This window comes from Somniosus microcephalus, chromosome 7 (genome assembly GCF_052327205.1).
Source record: "Somniosus microcephalus isolate GS21.2 chromosome 7, FLI_Smic_1.0, whole genome shotgun sequence".
In the NCBI taxonomy this organism is placed as follows: domain Eukaryota; kingdom Metazoa; phylum Chordata; class Chondrichthyes; order Squaliformes; family Somniosidae; genus Somniosus; species Somniosus microcephalus.
The window spans coordinates 200,086,246-200,101,368 of NC_140993.1; the positions used below are offsets into that span (position 1 = coordinate 200,086,246).

A 15,123-nucleotide genomic window follows, 5' to 3' on the forward strand; every position below is an offset into this window, starting at 1 on the left:
CCTGTAGCCAGAGCAGATTGGAAAATGATGGTCAGAACCTCTGCTATTTCCTCTCTTACTTCTCTTAACAGTCTGGGATACATTTCATCCGGGCCTGGGGATTTATCCACTTTCAAAGATGCTAAACCCCTTAATACTTCCTCTTTCACTATGTTTATTTCATCTAACATTTCACACTCCTCCCTGATTGCAATGTCTGCACTGTCCCACTCTTTTGTTAAAACAGACACAAAGTATTAAGAACCCTACCCGTGTCTTCCGCCTCCACACACAGGTTGCCTTTATGGACCCTAATAGGCCCTACTCTTACTTTAGTTATCCTCTTGCTCTTAAATGTATTTATAAAACATCTTTGGGTTTTTCTTGATTTTACTTGCCAATATTTTTTCATGCCCTCTCTTTTCTTTCCTAATTTCCTTTTTAATTTCACCCCTGTACTTTCTATACTCTTCCAGGCTTTCTGCAGTATTGAGTCCTCAGTATCTGTCGTAAGCTTCCCTTTTTACATAGAAACATAGAAGATAGGAGCAGGAGTAGGCCATTCGGCCCTTCGAGCCTGCACCGCCATTCAATGAGATCATGGCTGATCATCCAAATTCAGTACCCTGTCCCTGCCTTCTCCCCATATCCCTTGATCCCTTTAGCCTCAAGAAATATATCCAACTCTTTCTTGAATATATTTAATGAACTGGCCTCCACCGCCCTCTGTGGCAGAGAATTCCACAGGTTCAGCACTCTCTGGGTGAAGAAATTCCTCCTCGTTTCAGTCCTAAATGGCTTACCCCTTATCCTTAGACTATGACCCCTGGTTCTGGACTCCCTGGCCATCAGAAACATCCTTTCTGCATCTAGTCTGTCCAGACCTGACAGAATTTTATAGGTTTCGATGAGATCCCCTCTCAATCTTCTAAACTCCAGTGAGTATAAGCCCAATTGACACAATCTCTCCTCGTACGTCATTCCTGCCATCCCAGGTATCAGCCTGGTGAATCTTCGCTGCACTCCCTCCATGGCAAGAACGTCCTTCCTCAGGTAAGGTGACCAAAACTGCACACAATACTCAAGGTGCGGTCTCACCAAGGCCCTGTACAACTGCAGCAAGACATCCTTGTTCTTGTACTCGAACCCTCTTGCTACGAAGGCCAACATACCATTTGCCTTCTTAACCGCCTGCTGCACCTGCATGCTTACCTTCAGTGACTGGTGCACAAGTACACCCAGGTCTCTTTGCACTTCCCCTTCTCCAAATCTATTGCCATTCAAATAATCTGCCTTCCTGTTTTTGCCACCAAAGTGGATAACCTCACATAATCTTACCCTGTATGCCCCTTGACATCCAGGGAGCTCTAGATTTGTTAGTCCCATCCTTTTTCTTTAAGGGAACATACTTGTTCTGAACCCTCATTATCTCCTCCTTGAATATAATGAAATGTTAGTTAAAAGAGAGCTGCTGCATCATTTAACTTTGAGTTGCAAGCTTGATTCCGTGCTGGCTCTAAGCGACAATATCCAATGCCTCGCACCTGGATACCACAAACAACGCCTCTTGCTGTTACATACAACAAATCTGGCTATGCCACTTAATCCTGAAATCACTAAACATTATTCGTTTATAAACGATACCAGGTCCAGCTGAAATATGATGCGACCTTAAAAGCGTCATCAAGGGCGACTTGTATTTGCCTTTCTCGGCCAACTATTTTTGACGTGTTCTATAGCAGGTACAATGGCTGGTTTCAAGGACATCTTACGGTGTGATCGCCTCCGTTCAATTAATCGTTTAGATTTTTTCCATCTCGTTTTTAATCCCCAAAACGCTCAAGAGATATGAATTACTATATGTTATTGCTGCCCTGCCAGGGATTGATAGTGTCAATAAAATGTACTTTAATTAAATGGCAGTATCGCCCATCCTAACCTCTCGCTCAGAAACCGCTGCAGTTGGGTCCTGGGACACGCTGAGCGGCGTCTTGTTCTACAATAGATCAGCACCAGGGTGCGGGGCTGCGCGCGCGCTCCGGGGAGTGGCAGCACCTGTCCGGGCTGGGCGTCACGTGACGGGGCCAACTCGCTCTCTCGGGGCGCTGCACTCACCTGCTGGCGGCTACAAGCACCATGGCGGCTCCCGCTGCAAATCCTACCCCCAACTCCAGCGCCGTGGAGTTCCCGGCCCCTCGGTTGACTTTACCTGTCGGCACGTCGGTTCTGCAAACCTATTCCGGAGCCTTCATCTGTTTGGAGATTGTGAGTAGTCGATATAATCGTCGCAAGGACTGCTGTAATGTTGGGCGGTGGCGCCGCGAGTGTTTGTTCACCTGGGTAACAATCTCTCTTTTTACCTAAAGTTGTTCGGAGGGTTGGTGTGGATTCTGATCGCCTCGTCCAACGTCCCCGTGCCTCTGACGCAAGGCTGGGTGATGTTTGTGTCCCTCACAATGTTCGTGTGCTCGTCTCTGTACCTGTCTGTGTATCTGTGCGGACTGGCGTACAGAGTGGATACCGATTGGAATTTGGTGGTAAGTAAATGTCGCTTATTGTCAACCAGCAATCACTGGGGATCCCAACGCCCTGTGAAAGTAGTCCGTCCCTCGTTGCCGCTCACAAAATCTCAGCGCAACACCAGGTCTACAGGGTGTAGCCCGGAGCCAGCAGTAAATCAATTGTCTGCAAACTCATGAAAAATTATTCACACGCTAGTTTTAAACCGATCTGTAAAAGTTAGCATGCAGAAGCTTCGAAACTAAACCACCTTTTGCTTTTCACCTTTTGTGAAGTCAGATTGTTTGCCGGTGTACAGTGGTATTGCAGGGAGCGATTTTACTTTGATTTGTAGCAGGGCAGGTTTGCTGGTGTGAAACTTTCCTTTTAATGTATCAATTTCAGAACCTGAAGTGAAAAGGAAAAAAACGGAATATGAAACAAACAAATTACTGAGAGGCAAGTGGTTTAGATGTACTCTTGGTCAGTATAGTATAGAATGTTATAGCACAGAAATTGGACCATTTGGCTCATTAAGTCTGCACCACACGAGCCACCTAGTATCCTTGTGCATTAAACACACAGTTAGCATGCAGGTACAGCAAGTAATCAAAAAGGCAAATGGAATGTTGGCCTTTATTTCAAGGGGGTTGGAGTATAAAAGCAGGGAAGTCCTGCTACAACTGTACATGATATTGGTGAGGCCACACCTTGAGTACTGCATACAGTTTTGGTCTCCTTATTTAAGGAAGGATATACTTGCAATGGAGGCAGTTCAGAGACGATTCACTAGGTTAATTCCAGAGATGAGGGGTTTGACTTATGAGGAAAGGTTGAGCAGGTTGGGCCTATACTCATTGGAATTTAGAAGAATGAGAGGTGATCTTATCGAAATATATAAGATACTGAGGGGGCTCGACAAGGTAGATGCAGAGAGGATGTTTCCCCTCGTGGGGAAATCTAGAACTCGGGGGCACAGTCTCAGAATAAAGATACATAGATACATAGAAGATAGGAGCAGGAGTAGGCCATTCGGCCCTTCGTGCCTGCTCCGCCATTTAATGAGATCATGGCTGATCCTTTAATTCAGTATCCCGTCCCCGCCTTCTCTCCGTAACCCTTAACCCCTTTTGCCCGTAGAAATATATCTAATTCCCTCTTAAATATATTTAATGAGCTGGCGTACACTGCCCTCTGTGGCAATGAGTTCCACAGGTTCACCACTCTCTGAGTGAAGAAATTCCCCCTCATCTCTGTCCTAAATGGTTTAGCCCTTATCCTTAAATTATGTCCTCTAGTTCTGTTCTCACCCGCCAAGGGAAACATTCCTTCTGCATCCAGTCTGTCTAGACCTGTCAGAATTTTATACACTTCTATGAGGTCCCCTCTCAATCTTCTAAACTCCAGTGTGTACATCCCTAAACTACATAGTCTCTCCTCATAGGTCATTCCCGCCATTCCTGGTATCAGCCTGGTGAATCGCCGCTGCACCCCCTCCATGGCAAGAACATCCTTCCTCAGATGAGGCGACCAAAACTGTACACAGTACTCGAGGTGTGGTCTCACCAGTGCCCTGTACAGCTGCAGCAAGGTATCCCTGTTCCTGTATTCTAACCCTTTTGCTATGAAGGCCAGCATACCGTTTGCCTTCTTGACCGCCTGTTGCACCTGCATGCTCGCCTTCAGTGACTGGTGTACAAGAACACCCAGGTCTCTCTGTACTTCCCCCTCTCCCAATCTATTGCCATTTAAATAATAATTTGCCCTCCCGTTCCTGCACCCAAGGTGGATAACTTCGCACTTGTCCACATTATAGTGCATCTGCCATTTATCCGCCCAATCGCCCAGTCTGTCCAAATCGCTCTGGAGCTTCCTGGTCTCTTCCTCTGAGCCCACCCCACCTCCTAGTTTAGTGTCGTCTGCAAATTTGGAAATGCTGCATCCGACTCCCTGATCCAGGTCATTAATGTAAATTGTGAACAGCTGGGGGCCCAGGACAGATCCCTGTGGTACCCCACTTGTTACTGCCTGCCATTCAGAAAATGAGCCGTTTATTCCAACTCTCTGTTTTCTATCTGACAGCCAGTTCCCTATCCACGCCAAAACTTTCCCCTTTATCCCATGAGCCTCAATTTTCCATGCTAATCTTTTATGTGGGACCTTATCGAAGGCCTTTTGGAAGTCCAGGTACACCACATCTACTGGCTCTCCCCCATCTATTCTACCAGTTACTCCCTCAAAAAATTCCAATAGATTAGTCAAGCACGATTTACCCTTTGTAAATCCATGTTGACTCTGTCCTATCCTGTCCCCATTTGCTAAGTGCTCCGCTATTTCATCCTTAATGATGGACTCCAGCATTTTGCCCACAACTGATGTAAGGCTTACAGGTCTGTAATTACCTGCTTTTTCCCTACCCCCCTTTTTGAATAGTGGGGTAACGTTAGCTACCCTCCAATCCATCGGCACTGTTCCCGAGTCTAATGAATTCTGAAAAATCATCCTTAGTGCATCCGCTATCTCTAGGGCCACCTCCTTCAGTACCCTAGGATGCATGTTATCAGGCCCTGGGGATTTGTCCACCTTCAATCCCTTTAGCTTCCTTAACACCATATCCTTAGAGATATTGATTTGCGTCAGTTCCTCCTTTGCCAATGTCCCTATTTTTCCCGATATCCCAGGGAGGTTTTTTGTGTCTTCCTTCGTAAAGACTGACCCAAAGTATGCATTTAGTTGATCTGCCATTTCCTTATTTCCCAATATATATTCCCCCGTATCTGACTGCAATGGACCAACTTTGGTTTTCACCAGTCTTTTCCTTTTGATATATTTATAAAAGCTTTTGGAGTTAGTTTTTATATTTTCCGCCAGCTTGTTTTCGTAAGCTATTTTGCCCCTCTTGATCATGCCCTTTGCCCTCCTTTGCTCTATCTTAAACTGTTCCCAATCTTCCGCTCTGGCGCTTTTTTTGGCTAAGAGTCGCCCTTTTAGAACTGAGATGAGGAGGATCATTTTCTTGGGTTGTAAATTTGTGGAATTCTCTGCCCCAGAGAGCTGTGGAGGCTGGGTCATTAATACATTTAAAGTGGAGATAGACAGATTTTTGCAAGATAATGGAGTGAAGGATTATGGGGAGCGGGCTGGGAAGTGGCTTTGAGTTCTAGATCAGCCATGATCTTATTGTATGGCGGAGCAGGCTCGAGGGGCCAAGTGGCCTATTCCTGCTCCTATTTCTTATGTTCTTAGTCTAATTCCCGCAAGAGTGCTGGATAGGAATCTGATCATCCCTGTTTCTACCTCTGGGCGGAGGTCAATGAAAATACCTCAACAGCCATCTTAGCTGAGAGAGCCTACTCAAACCTGAATGGGGATTTAAAATGAAACTTCTGATTTTAATTAATACTGACACCAGGTGGTGCTTGGGAATTATGATGCCTGGCTACATCTTAGGTATTCTAATAACCTCATGCATTTTATAGTGCCCTTTAATGTAGAAAGATGTGCCAAACTGCTTCACAGAAGTGTAAACATACAAAAATTAATACAAGGAGATAGGAGGTCAGTTAACTAAAAAGTTGATCCGAGGTAAGTTTGGAGGAGAGAGACGGTGAGATTTAGGGAGGGAATCCTAGAGGTTACGGACTAGAAGGCTGAAAGCATGGCTGCCAATGCAGAAGTGAAAGGAGTGGGGCATGCACAAGAGGCCATAGTTGGAGAGAGACACTGTTCTTGGATGTTTGTAGATCTGGAGGAGGTTACAAAAATGAGGGGCAAGGCCAGGAACCAATGTAGGTCAGCGAGCACAGGGGTGATGGGTGAATGGAACTTAGAATCATAAAATGGTTCCAGCACAGAAGGAGGCTATTCGGCCCGTCGAGCCCATGCAAGCTCTCTGCAGAGCACTTCAGCTAGTCCCACTCCCCTGCCCTTTCCCCGTAGTCCTGCAAATTTTTTTCCTTCAGGTACTTATCCAATTCCCTTTTGAAAGCCACAATTGAATCTGCATCTGCCTCCACCATCCTCTCGGGCAGTGCATTCCAGATCCAAACCACTCGCGGAGTAAAAAAAAGTTTTTCCTCTTGTCGCCTTTGGTTCTTCTGCCAATCACCTTAAATCTGTGTCCTCTGGTTCTCGACTCTTCTGCCAATGGGGACAGTTTCTCTCTATCTACTCTGTCTAGACACCTCATGATTTTGAACACCTCTATCAAATCGCCTCTCAGTCTTCTCTGCTCTAACAACAACAATAACTAGTATTTATATAGCACCTTTAACATAGTAAAACGTCCCAAGATGCTTCACAGGAGTATTAAAAGACAAAGAATTTGACACCGAGTCACATAAGGAGAAATTAGGGCAGGTGACCAAAAGCTTGGTCACAGGTAGGTTTTAAGGCGCATCTTAAAGGAAGAAAGAGAGGTAGCGAGGCAGAGAGATTTAGGCACGGAATTCCAGAGCTTAGGGCCTAGGGAACAGAAGGCACGGTCACCAACGATTGAGCGATTTATAATCAGAGATGCTCAAGAGGGCAGAATTAGAGGAGCACAGATATCTCGGGTGGGGTGGTGGTTATGGGGCTGAAGGAGATTACAGAGATAGGGATGGGGGGGTTGTGGGGCTGTAGGAGATTAGAGATAGGGAGGGGTGAGGCCATGGAGGGATTTGAAAACAAGGATGAGAGTTTTGAAATCGAAGCGTTGCTAAGGAGAACAACCCCAGCTTCTCCAGTCTATCCACGTAACTGAAGTCCCTCATCCCTGGAACCATTCTTGTAAATCTTTTCTGCACCCTCTCTAAAGCCTTCACATCCTTCCTAAAGTGCGGTGCCCAGAATTGGACACAATACTCCAGTTGAGGCCAAGCCAGTGTTTTATAAAGGTTCATCATAACTTCCTTGCTTTTGTACTCTATGCCTCTATTTATGAAGCCCAGTATCCCGTATGCTTTTCAACCGCTTAAGCTGCCCTGCCACCTTCAACTATTTGTGCACATGTACCCCCAGGTGTCTGTCTCTGTTAATGCACCCCCTTTAGAATTGTATCCTTTATATTGCCTCTCCTCGTTCTTCCTACCAAAATGTATCACTTCGCGCTTTTCTGCGTTAAATTTCATCTGCCACGTGTCCAGCCTGTCTGTCCTCTTGAAGTCTATCACTGTCCTCCTCACTTCATTATACTTCCAAGTTTTGTGACATCTGCAAATTTTGAAATTGTGCCCTGTACACCCAAGTCTAAGTCATTAATATATATCAAGAAAAGCAGTGGCCCTGGGGCGCACCACTGTATACCTTCCTCCAGTCCAAAAAGCAAATGTTCACCACTACTCTGTTTCTTGTCACTTAGCCAATTTCGTATCCATGCTGTAACTGTCCCTTTTATTCCATGGGCTTCAACTTTGCTGGCAAGCCTATTATGTGGCACTTTATCAAATGCCTTTTGGAAGTCCATGTACACTACATCAACCGCATTGCCCTCATCAACCCTCTATTACCTCATCAGAAAACTCAATCAAGTTAGTTAAACACGATTTGCCTTTAACAAATCTGTGCTGGCTTTCCTTAATTAATCCACACTTGTCCACACTTGTCCAAGTGACTGTTAATTTTGTCCCAGATTATTATTTCTAAAAGCTTCCCCACTACAGAGGTTAAACTGGCTGGCCTGTAGTTGCTGGTTTATCCTTGCACCCTTTTTTGAACAAGGGTGTAACAATTTGCAATTCTCCAGTCCTCTGGTACCACCCCTGTATTTAAGGAGGATTGGAAGATTATGTCCAGTACCTCCGCAGTTTCCACCTTTACTTCCCTCGGCATCCTAGGATAATCCCATCCGGTCCTGATGACGTACCTACTTTTTAAGTACAGACAGCCTTTCTAGTACCTCCTTTTATCGATTTTTATCCCACCCAGAATCTCAACTACCTCCTCTTTCACTATGACTTTGGCAGCATCCTCTTCCTTGGTAAAGACAGATGCAAATTACTCATTTAGTACCTCAGCCATGCCCTCTGCCTCCATGCATAGGTCTTTTTGGTCCCTAATCAGCCCCACCCCTCCTCTTAATTACCCGTTTACTATTTATATGCCTATAGGAAACTTTTGGATTCCCTTTTATAATAGCTGCCAATCTGTTCTCATACTCTCTCTTTGCCCCTGTTATTTCATTTTCATTTCCCCTCTGAACTTTCTATATTCAGCCTAGTTCTCACTTGTATTCTCAACCTAACATCTGTCATACGCCCCCTTTTTCTGCTTCATCTTGCACTATCTCTCGTCATCCAGGGAGGTCTGACTTTAGTTGCCCTACCTTTCCCCCTCGTGGGAATGTACCGCGACTGTACCCGAACCATCTCGTCTTTAAAGGTAGCCCATTGTTCGATTACAGTTTTGCCTGCCAATCTTTGATTCCAATTTACCCAGGCCTGATCCATTCTCAACCCACTGAAATTGGCCTTCCTCCAATTAAGTATTTTTACTCTAGATTGCTCCCTGTCCTTTTACATAGTTAATCTAAACCTTATGATACTATGATCACTGTTCCCTACTGACGCTTGCTCCACTTGACCAACATCGTTTCCCAGAACCAAATGCCGCCTTCCTCATTGGACCGAAAATGTACTGATCACGAAAGTTCTCTTGAACACACTTCAGAAATTCTTCCCCCTCTTTGCCCTTTACACTATTACTATCCCAGTCTATATTAGTATAGTTGAAGTCAACCATTATCACTACTCTATAGTTCTTGCACCTCTGTAATTTACCTGCAAATTTGCTCTATATACTTCCCACTAGTTTTTTTTAAAATTTATTTATGGGATGTGGGCGTCGCTGGCAAGGCCAGCATTTATTGCCCATCCCTAATTGCCCTCGAGAAGGTGGTGGTGAACCGCCGCCTTGAACCGCTGCAGTCCGAGTGGTGAAGGTACTCCCACAGTGCTGTTAGGTAGGGAGTTCCAGGATTTTGACTCGGCGACGATGAAGGATCGGCAATATACTTCTAAGTCAGGATGGTGAGTGACTTGGAGGAGACCTTGGAAGTGGTGGTGCTCCCATGCGCCTGCTGCCCTTGTCCTGCTAGGTTGAAGAGATTGCACGTTTGGGAGGTGCTGCCAAAGAAGCCTTGGCGATTTGCTGCAGTGCATCTTGTAGATGGTACACACTGCAGCCCCACGGTATGTCAGTGGTGGAGCCAGTGAATATTTAATGTGGTAGCTGGGGTGCCAAAATAGCGGGCTGCTTTGTCCTGGATCGCGTTGAGCTTCTTGAGTGTTGTTGGAGCTACACTCATCCAGGCAAGTGGAGAGTATTCCATCACACTCCTTACTTGTGCCTTGTAGATGGTGGAACGGCTTTGGGGAGTCAGGAGGTGAGACAGTTGCTGCAGAATAACTAGCCTCTGACCTGCTCTTGTTGCCACAGTATTTATGTGGCTGGTCCAGTTAAGTTTCTGATCAATGGTAACCCCCCCCCCCCCCCAGGATGTTGATAGTGGGGGATTCGGCTATGGTAATGCCGTTGAATGTCAAGGGGAGGTGTTTAGTCTCTCGCTTGTTGGAGATAGTCATTGCCTGGCACTTTTGTGGCGCGAATGATACCTGCCACTTATCAGCCCAAGCCTGAACATCATCCACGTCTTGTTGCATGCGGGCGTGGATTGCGTCATTACCTGAGAAGTTGTGAATGACGCTGAACACTCTGCAATCATCAGCGAACATCCCCATTTCTGACCTTATGTTGGAGGGAAGTTAATTGATGAAGCAGCTGAAGAAGGTTGGGCCTAGGACACTGCCCTGAGCAACTTCTGCAGTGATATCCTGGGGCTGTGATGATTGACCTTCAACCACCACAACCATCTTCCTCTGTGCTAGGTATGACTCCAGCCAGTGGAGAGTTTTTCCCCCCGATTCCCTATTGATTTCAGTTTTACTAGGGCTCCTTGATGCCACACTCGGTCAAATGCTGCCTTGATGGCAAGGGCAGTCACTCTTACCTCACCTCTGGAATTCAGCTCTTTGTCCATGTTTGGACCAAGGCTGTAATGAGGTCGGGAGCCGAGTGGTCTTAGCGGAACCCAAACTGTGCATCAGTGAGCAGGTTATTGGAAAGTGCCACTTGATAGCACTGTCGATGACACCTTCCATCACTTTTCTGATGATTGAGAGTAGACTGATGGGGTGGTAATTGGCCGGGTTGGATTTGTCCTGCTTTTTGTGGACAGGACATACCCTGGGCAGTTTTCCACATTGTCGGATAAATGCCAGTGTTGTAGCTTTACTGGAACAGCTTGGCCAGAGGTGCGGCTAGTTCTGGAACACAAGTCTTCAGCATGATAGCCGGAATGTTGTCGGGGCCCGTAGCCTTTGCTGTATCTAGTGCACTCAGCCGTCTCTTGATATCACGTAGAGTGAATCGAGTTGGCTGAAGACTGGCTTCTGTAATGGTGGGGACCTCGGGAGTAGGCAGATATGGATCATCCACTCGGCACTTCTGGCTGAAGATGGTTGCAAACACTTCAGCCTTGTCTTTTGCACTCACGTGCCGGGCTCCACCATCATTGAGGATGGGGATGTTCATGGAGCCTCCTCCTCCTATTAGTTTAATGGTCCACCACCTTTCCCGACTGGATGTGGCAGGACTGCAGAGCTTTGATGTGATCCGTTGATTGTGGGATCGCTTAGCCCTGTCTATAGCATGCTGCTTCTGCTTTTTGGCATGCATGTAGTCCTGTGTTGCAGCTTCCACCAGGTTGGCACCTCATTTTTAGGTACGCCTGGTGCTGCTCCTGGTATGCTCTTCTACACTCCTTAGTGAACCAGGGTTGATCCCCTGGCTTGATGGTAATGGTAGTGAGAGATATGCCAGCCATGAGGTTACGGATTGTGGTGGAATACAATTCTGCTGGTGCTGATGGCCCACAGCGCCTCATGGATGCCCAGTTTTGAGCTGCTAGATCTGTTCTGAATCTATCCCATGATGGTAAGACCACACAACACGATGGAGAGTGTCCTCAGTGTGAAGACGGGACTTCGTGGTGGTCACTGCTACCAATACTTTCATGGACAGTTGCATCTGCGACAGGTAGATTGGTGGGGACGAGGTCAAGTAGGTTTTTCCCTCGTGTTGGTTCTCTCATCACCTGTCGCAGGCCCAGACTCGCAGCTATGTATGATTCTTGACTAGTCTGTGGGACAGCTCTCCCAATTTTGTCACAAGTCCCCAGATGTTGGTGAGGAGGACTTTGCAGGGCCGACTGGGCTGGGTGTGTCGTTGTGTGTTTCATAGCGGTTTGTTAGCTGAGTGGTTTGCGAGGCCATTTCAGAGGGCATTTAAGAGTCAACCACAGATTTCCTTCCCTAAAGGACATTAGTGAACCAGTTATGCTTCAGTTATACAGATTAGTTTTAACGACAATCTGATAATTTCATGGTTACTACTACTGATACTAGCGTTTTATTCCAGATTTATTTAATTAACTGAATTTAAATACCCCAGCTGCCATAGTGGGATTTGAATTCACGTCTCTGGATCATTAGTCCAGGCCTTTGGATTACTAGCCCAGTGACATTACCACTATGCTACCATTCCCGTAGTTGGTGGTCTATAGAATACACCTAGTAGTGTAATGGCATCTCTATTGTTTCTCAACTCTAACCAAATAGATTCTGTCTTTGACCCCTCCAGGACATCCTCTCTCTCCCGCACTCTAATATTCTCCTTAATCAATACTGCCACCCACCTCCTTTTTTCCTTCCCTATCTTTCCTGAATACCTTCTATCCAGGAATATTTAGTACCCAATCCTACCCTTTTTTGAGACAGGTCTCTGTTATCGCCACAACATTATGACACAAAGATGGGTAGAAAAGTAAATAGTGAAGAGGACATAAGGAGTGGGCAAAGATCTGGCAAATGGAGTATAATGTGGGAAAATGTGAAATTGTCCATTTTGGCAGGAAGACTAAAAAAGCATATTATCTAAATGGTGAGAGATTGCAGAGCTCGGAGATGCAGAGGGATCTGGGTGTCCTAGTGCATGAATCGCAAAAGGTTAGTATGCAGGTACAGCAAGTCATTAGGAACGCCAGTAGAATGTTATTGTTTATTGCGAGGGGAATTGAATACAAGAGTAGGGAGGTTATGCTTCAGTTATACAGGGCATTGGCGAGACCACATCTGGAGTACTGTGTACAGTATTGGTCTCCTTATTTAAGGAAGGATGTAAATGCATTGGAAGCAGTTAAGAGAAGGTTTACTAGACTAATCCCTGGACTGGGCGGGTTGTCTTATGAGGAAAGGTTGGACAGGCTAGGCTTGTATCCGCTGGAGTTTAGAAGAATAAGATGTGACTTGATTGAAACATATAAGATCCTGAGGGGTCTGGACAGGGTGGATGTGGAGAGGATGTTTCCTCTTGTAGGAGAATCTAGAACTAGGGGTCACTGTTTAAAAATAAGGGGTCGCCCTTTTAAGACATAGATGAGGAGAAATTTTTTCTTAGGTCGTGAGTCTTTGGAACTCTGTTCCTCGGAGGGCGGTGGAAGCAGAGTCTTTGAATATTTTTACGGCAGAGGTAGATAGATTCTTGATAAGCAAGGGGGTGAAAGGTTATCGGGGGGGTAGGCGGGAATATGGAGTAATCAGATCAGCCATGATCTTAAATGAATGGTGGAGCAGGCTCGAGGGGCCGAGTGGCCTACTCCTGCTCCTAATTCGTATGTTCATATATTCTCATGTGGCTATTTGCGCCTGCAGCTCGCCAACCTTATTTTACCGCATTTCATAGGTTTACAGTGCATGTGTGTAAACGCAGCTTAGACCACCTTGTAGTCTCCGGTCTCATCCCACTTAATTCTGTACTATTTCTTACTCTAGTACTATCTGTCTCTCCCAATCCTTTGTGCACCTTGTTTCTCTTTTCTGGTGCCCATCCCGCTGCCAAATTAGTTTAAACCCTCCGCAACAGCACTAGCAAATCCCCCCCCGCCCCATAGGTTATTGGTCCCCGGCTCTGTTGATGTGCAACCCACCCGGCCTGTACAGCTCCCACCTCCCCCAGAACCATTCCCAATGTCCCAGAAATCTAAAGCCCTCCCTCCTGCACCATCTCTTCAGCCACGCATTCGAGTAATCTGGAAAATACTACCTTTGAGATCCTGCTTTTTAATCTCTTCTAGCACCCTAAAATCTGCCTGCAGGACCTCATCCCTCTTTCTACCAATGTCCTTGATACCGATATGGACCACGACCTCTAGCTGTTCACCTCCCCCCCCCCCCCCCCCCCCCCCCTCAATGTTCTGCAGCTGCTCAGTGACATCCTTGACCCTGGCACCAGAGAGGCAATGCACCATCCTGGAATCATGTCTGTGGCCCCTAACTATCGAATCTCCTATCATTCTTGCTTTCCCGATCGTCGTCCTCACCTCCCCCCAACCCCCATAAAGCTGAGCCTACCGTGGTGCGTGGACTTAGCTGTAGCTGTACACCAGAGAGGAACCATTGCCCTCACCAGTTCCGGGTAGAGAGGGAATGGGTGACCGTCAGACAGGCCTGGTCCTCCTTGCCTGTCTGACGGTCACCCATTCCCTCTCTACCTGTACACTCTTATGCTGCAGGGTGATCACCTCTTGAAACGTGCTATCCATGTAGCTCTCAGCCTCACGGATGTACCGCAGTGACGCCAGCTGCTGCTCAAGCTCCGAAACCCGGAGCTTGAGCTCCTCCAGCTGACTACACTTCCTGCACACGTGGTTGTCCAGGACAGTGGAAGTGTCCTGGAGTTCTCACATCGCACAAGATGTGCATTCCACGGGACTGCCCTGCCATGCCTCTATTTAATTGACTATTAACTAACGTAACAGAAATAACCTCGACTTAAAAAATCACCAGCTACTCACCAATCAGCTCCTTCCCTTGTGCTGATGTCACTTTTAGGTTTTTTTTAACCTCGCTCCCTGATGCTTGTGCTCCCTCCGGGCTCTCAGACCTACCTTTTATCTCGGGCCAATTAACTTCGAGCCCTTGGGTTCTGTGGCTCCGCTGCTCCTTTTCAGTTAGACGTCTCAACCGCCTTCCTCTTCCTCCACTGATTCCTGCTCTCACCAAATTCTTCCACTTTGCTGTGATATACTCTGATTGTGTTCACCCAGCTCTGTGCTCAAGAATCGCTTCTTGTTAGGATACGAGCAGCAGAGTTTTAGATGAGCTCAAGTTTATGGCAAGTGGTGATTTGAGGCCGACCAGGAGAGCGATGCTATGGAAGTAGACGGACTGCCTTTGTGGTGGAGAGGATATGGGGTCAGAAGCTCAGCACAGGGACAAATAGGACACTGAGGTTGCAAACAGTCTGGTTCAACCTGGGACAGTGGTCAGGGAGGGGGATGGAATTGGCAAGAGAACGAAGTTTGTGGCAGGGGCCAAAGACAATGGCTTTGGTCTTCCCAATGTTTAATTGGAGGAAATTGCAGCTCATCCAAGACTGGATGTCCGACCAGCAGCCTGACGAGGCCGTGGAGAGGTCGAGAGAAGTGGGATGGTACAGCTGGGTGTTGTCTCTATCTCTGTAATCTCCTCCAGCCCCACAATCCACCGAGATATCTGCGCTCATCTAATTCTACCCTCTTGAGCATCCCTGATTTTAATTGCTCAACCA

General features: G+C 46.7%; 1 protein-coding gene across 1 annotated transcript in view; it reads left to right on the forward strand.

Annotated features, from left to right (window-relative positions):
• Positions 1-1,914: 1,914 nt before the first annotated feature.
• The window catches only part of mal2 (mal, T cell differentiation protein 2), a 58,232-nt gene continuing 45,023 nt past the window's right edge, over positions 1,915-15,123 (forward strand). Inside the window, exons 1-2 of the mRNA XM_085993319.1 lie at positions 1,915-2,244; positions 2,346-2,516. Of these exons, the coding sequence (XP_085849445.1) occupies positions 2,116-2,244; positions 2,346-2,516 (300 nt within the window). The 5' untranslated portion in view covers positions 1,915-2,115. The remainder of the gene's footprint in view (positions 2,245-2,345; positions 2,517-15,123) is intronic.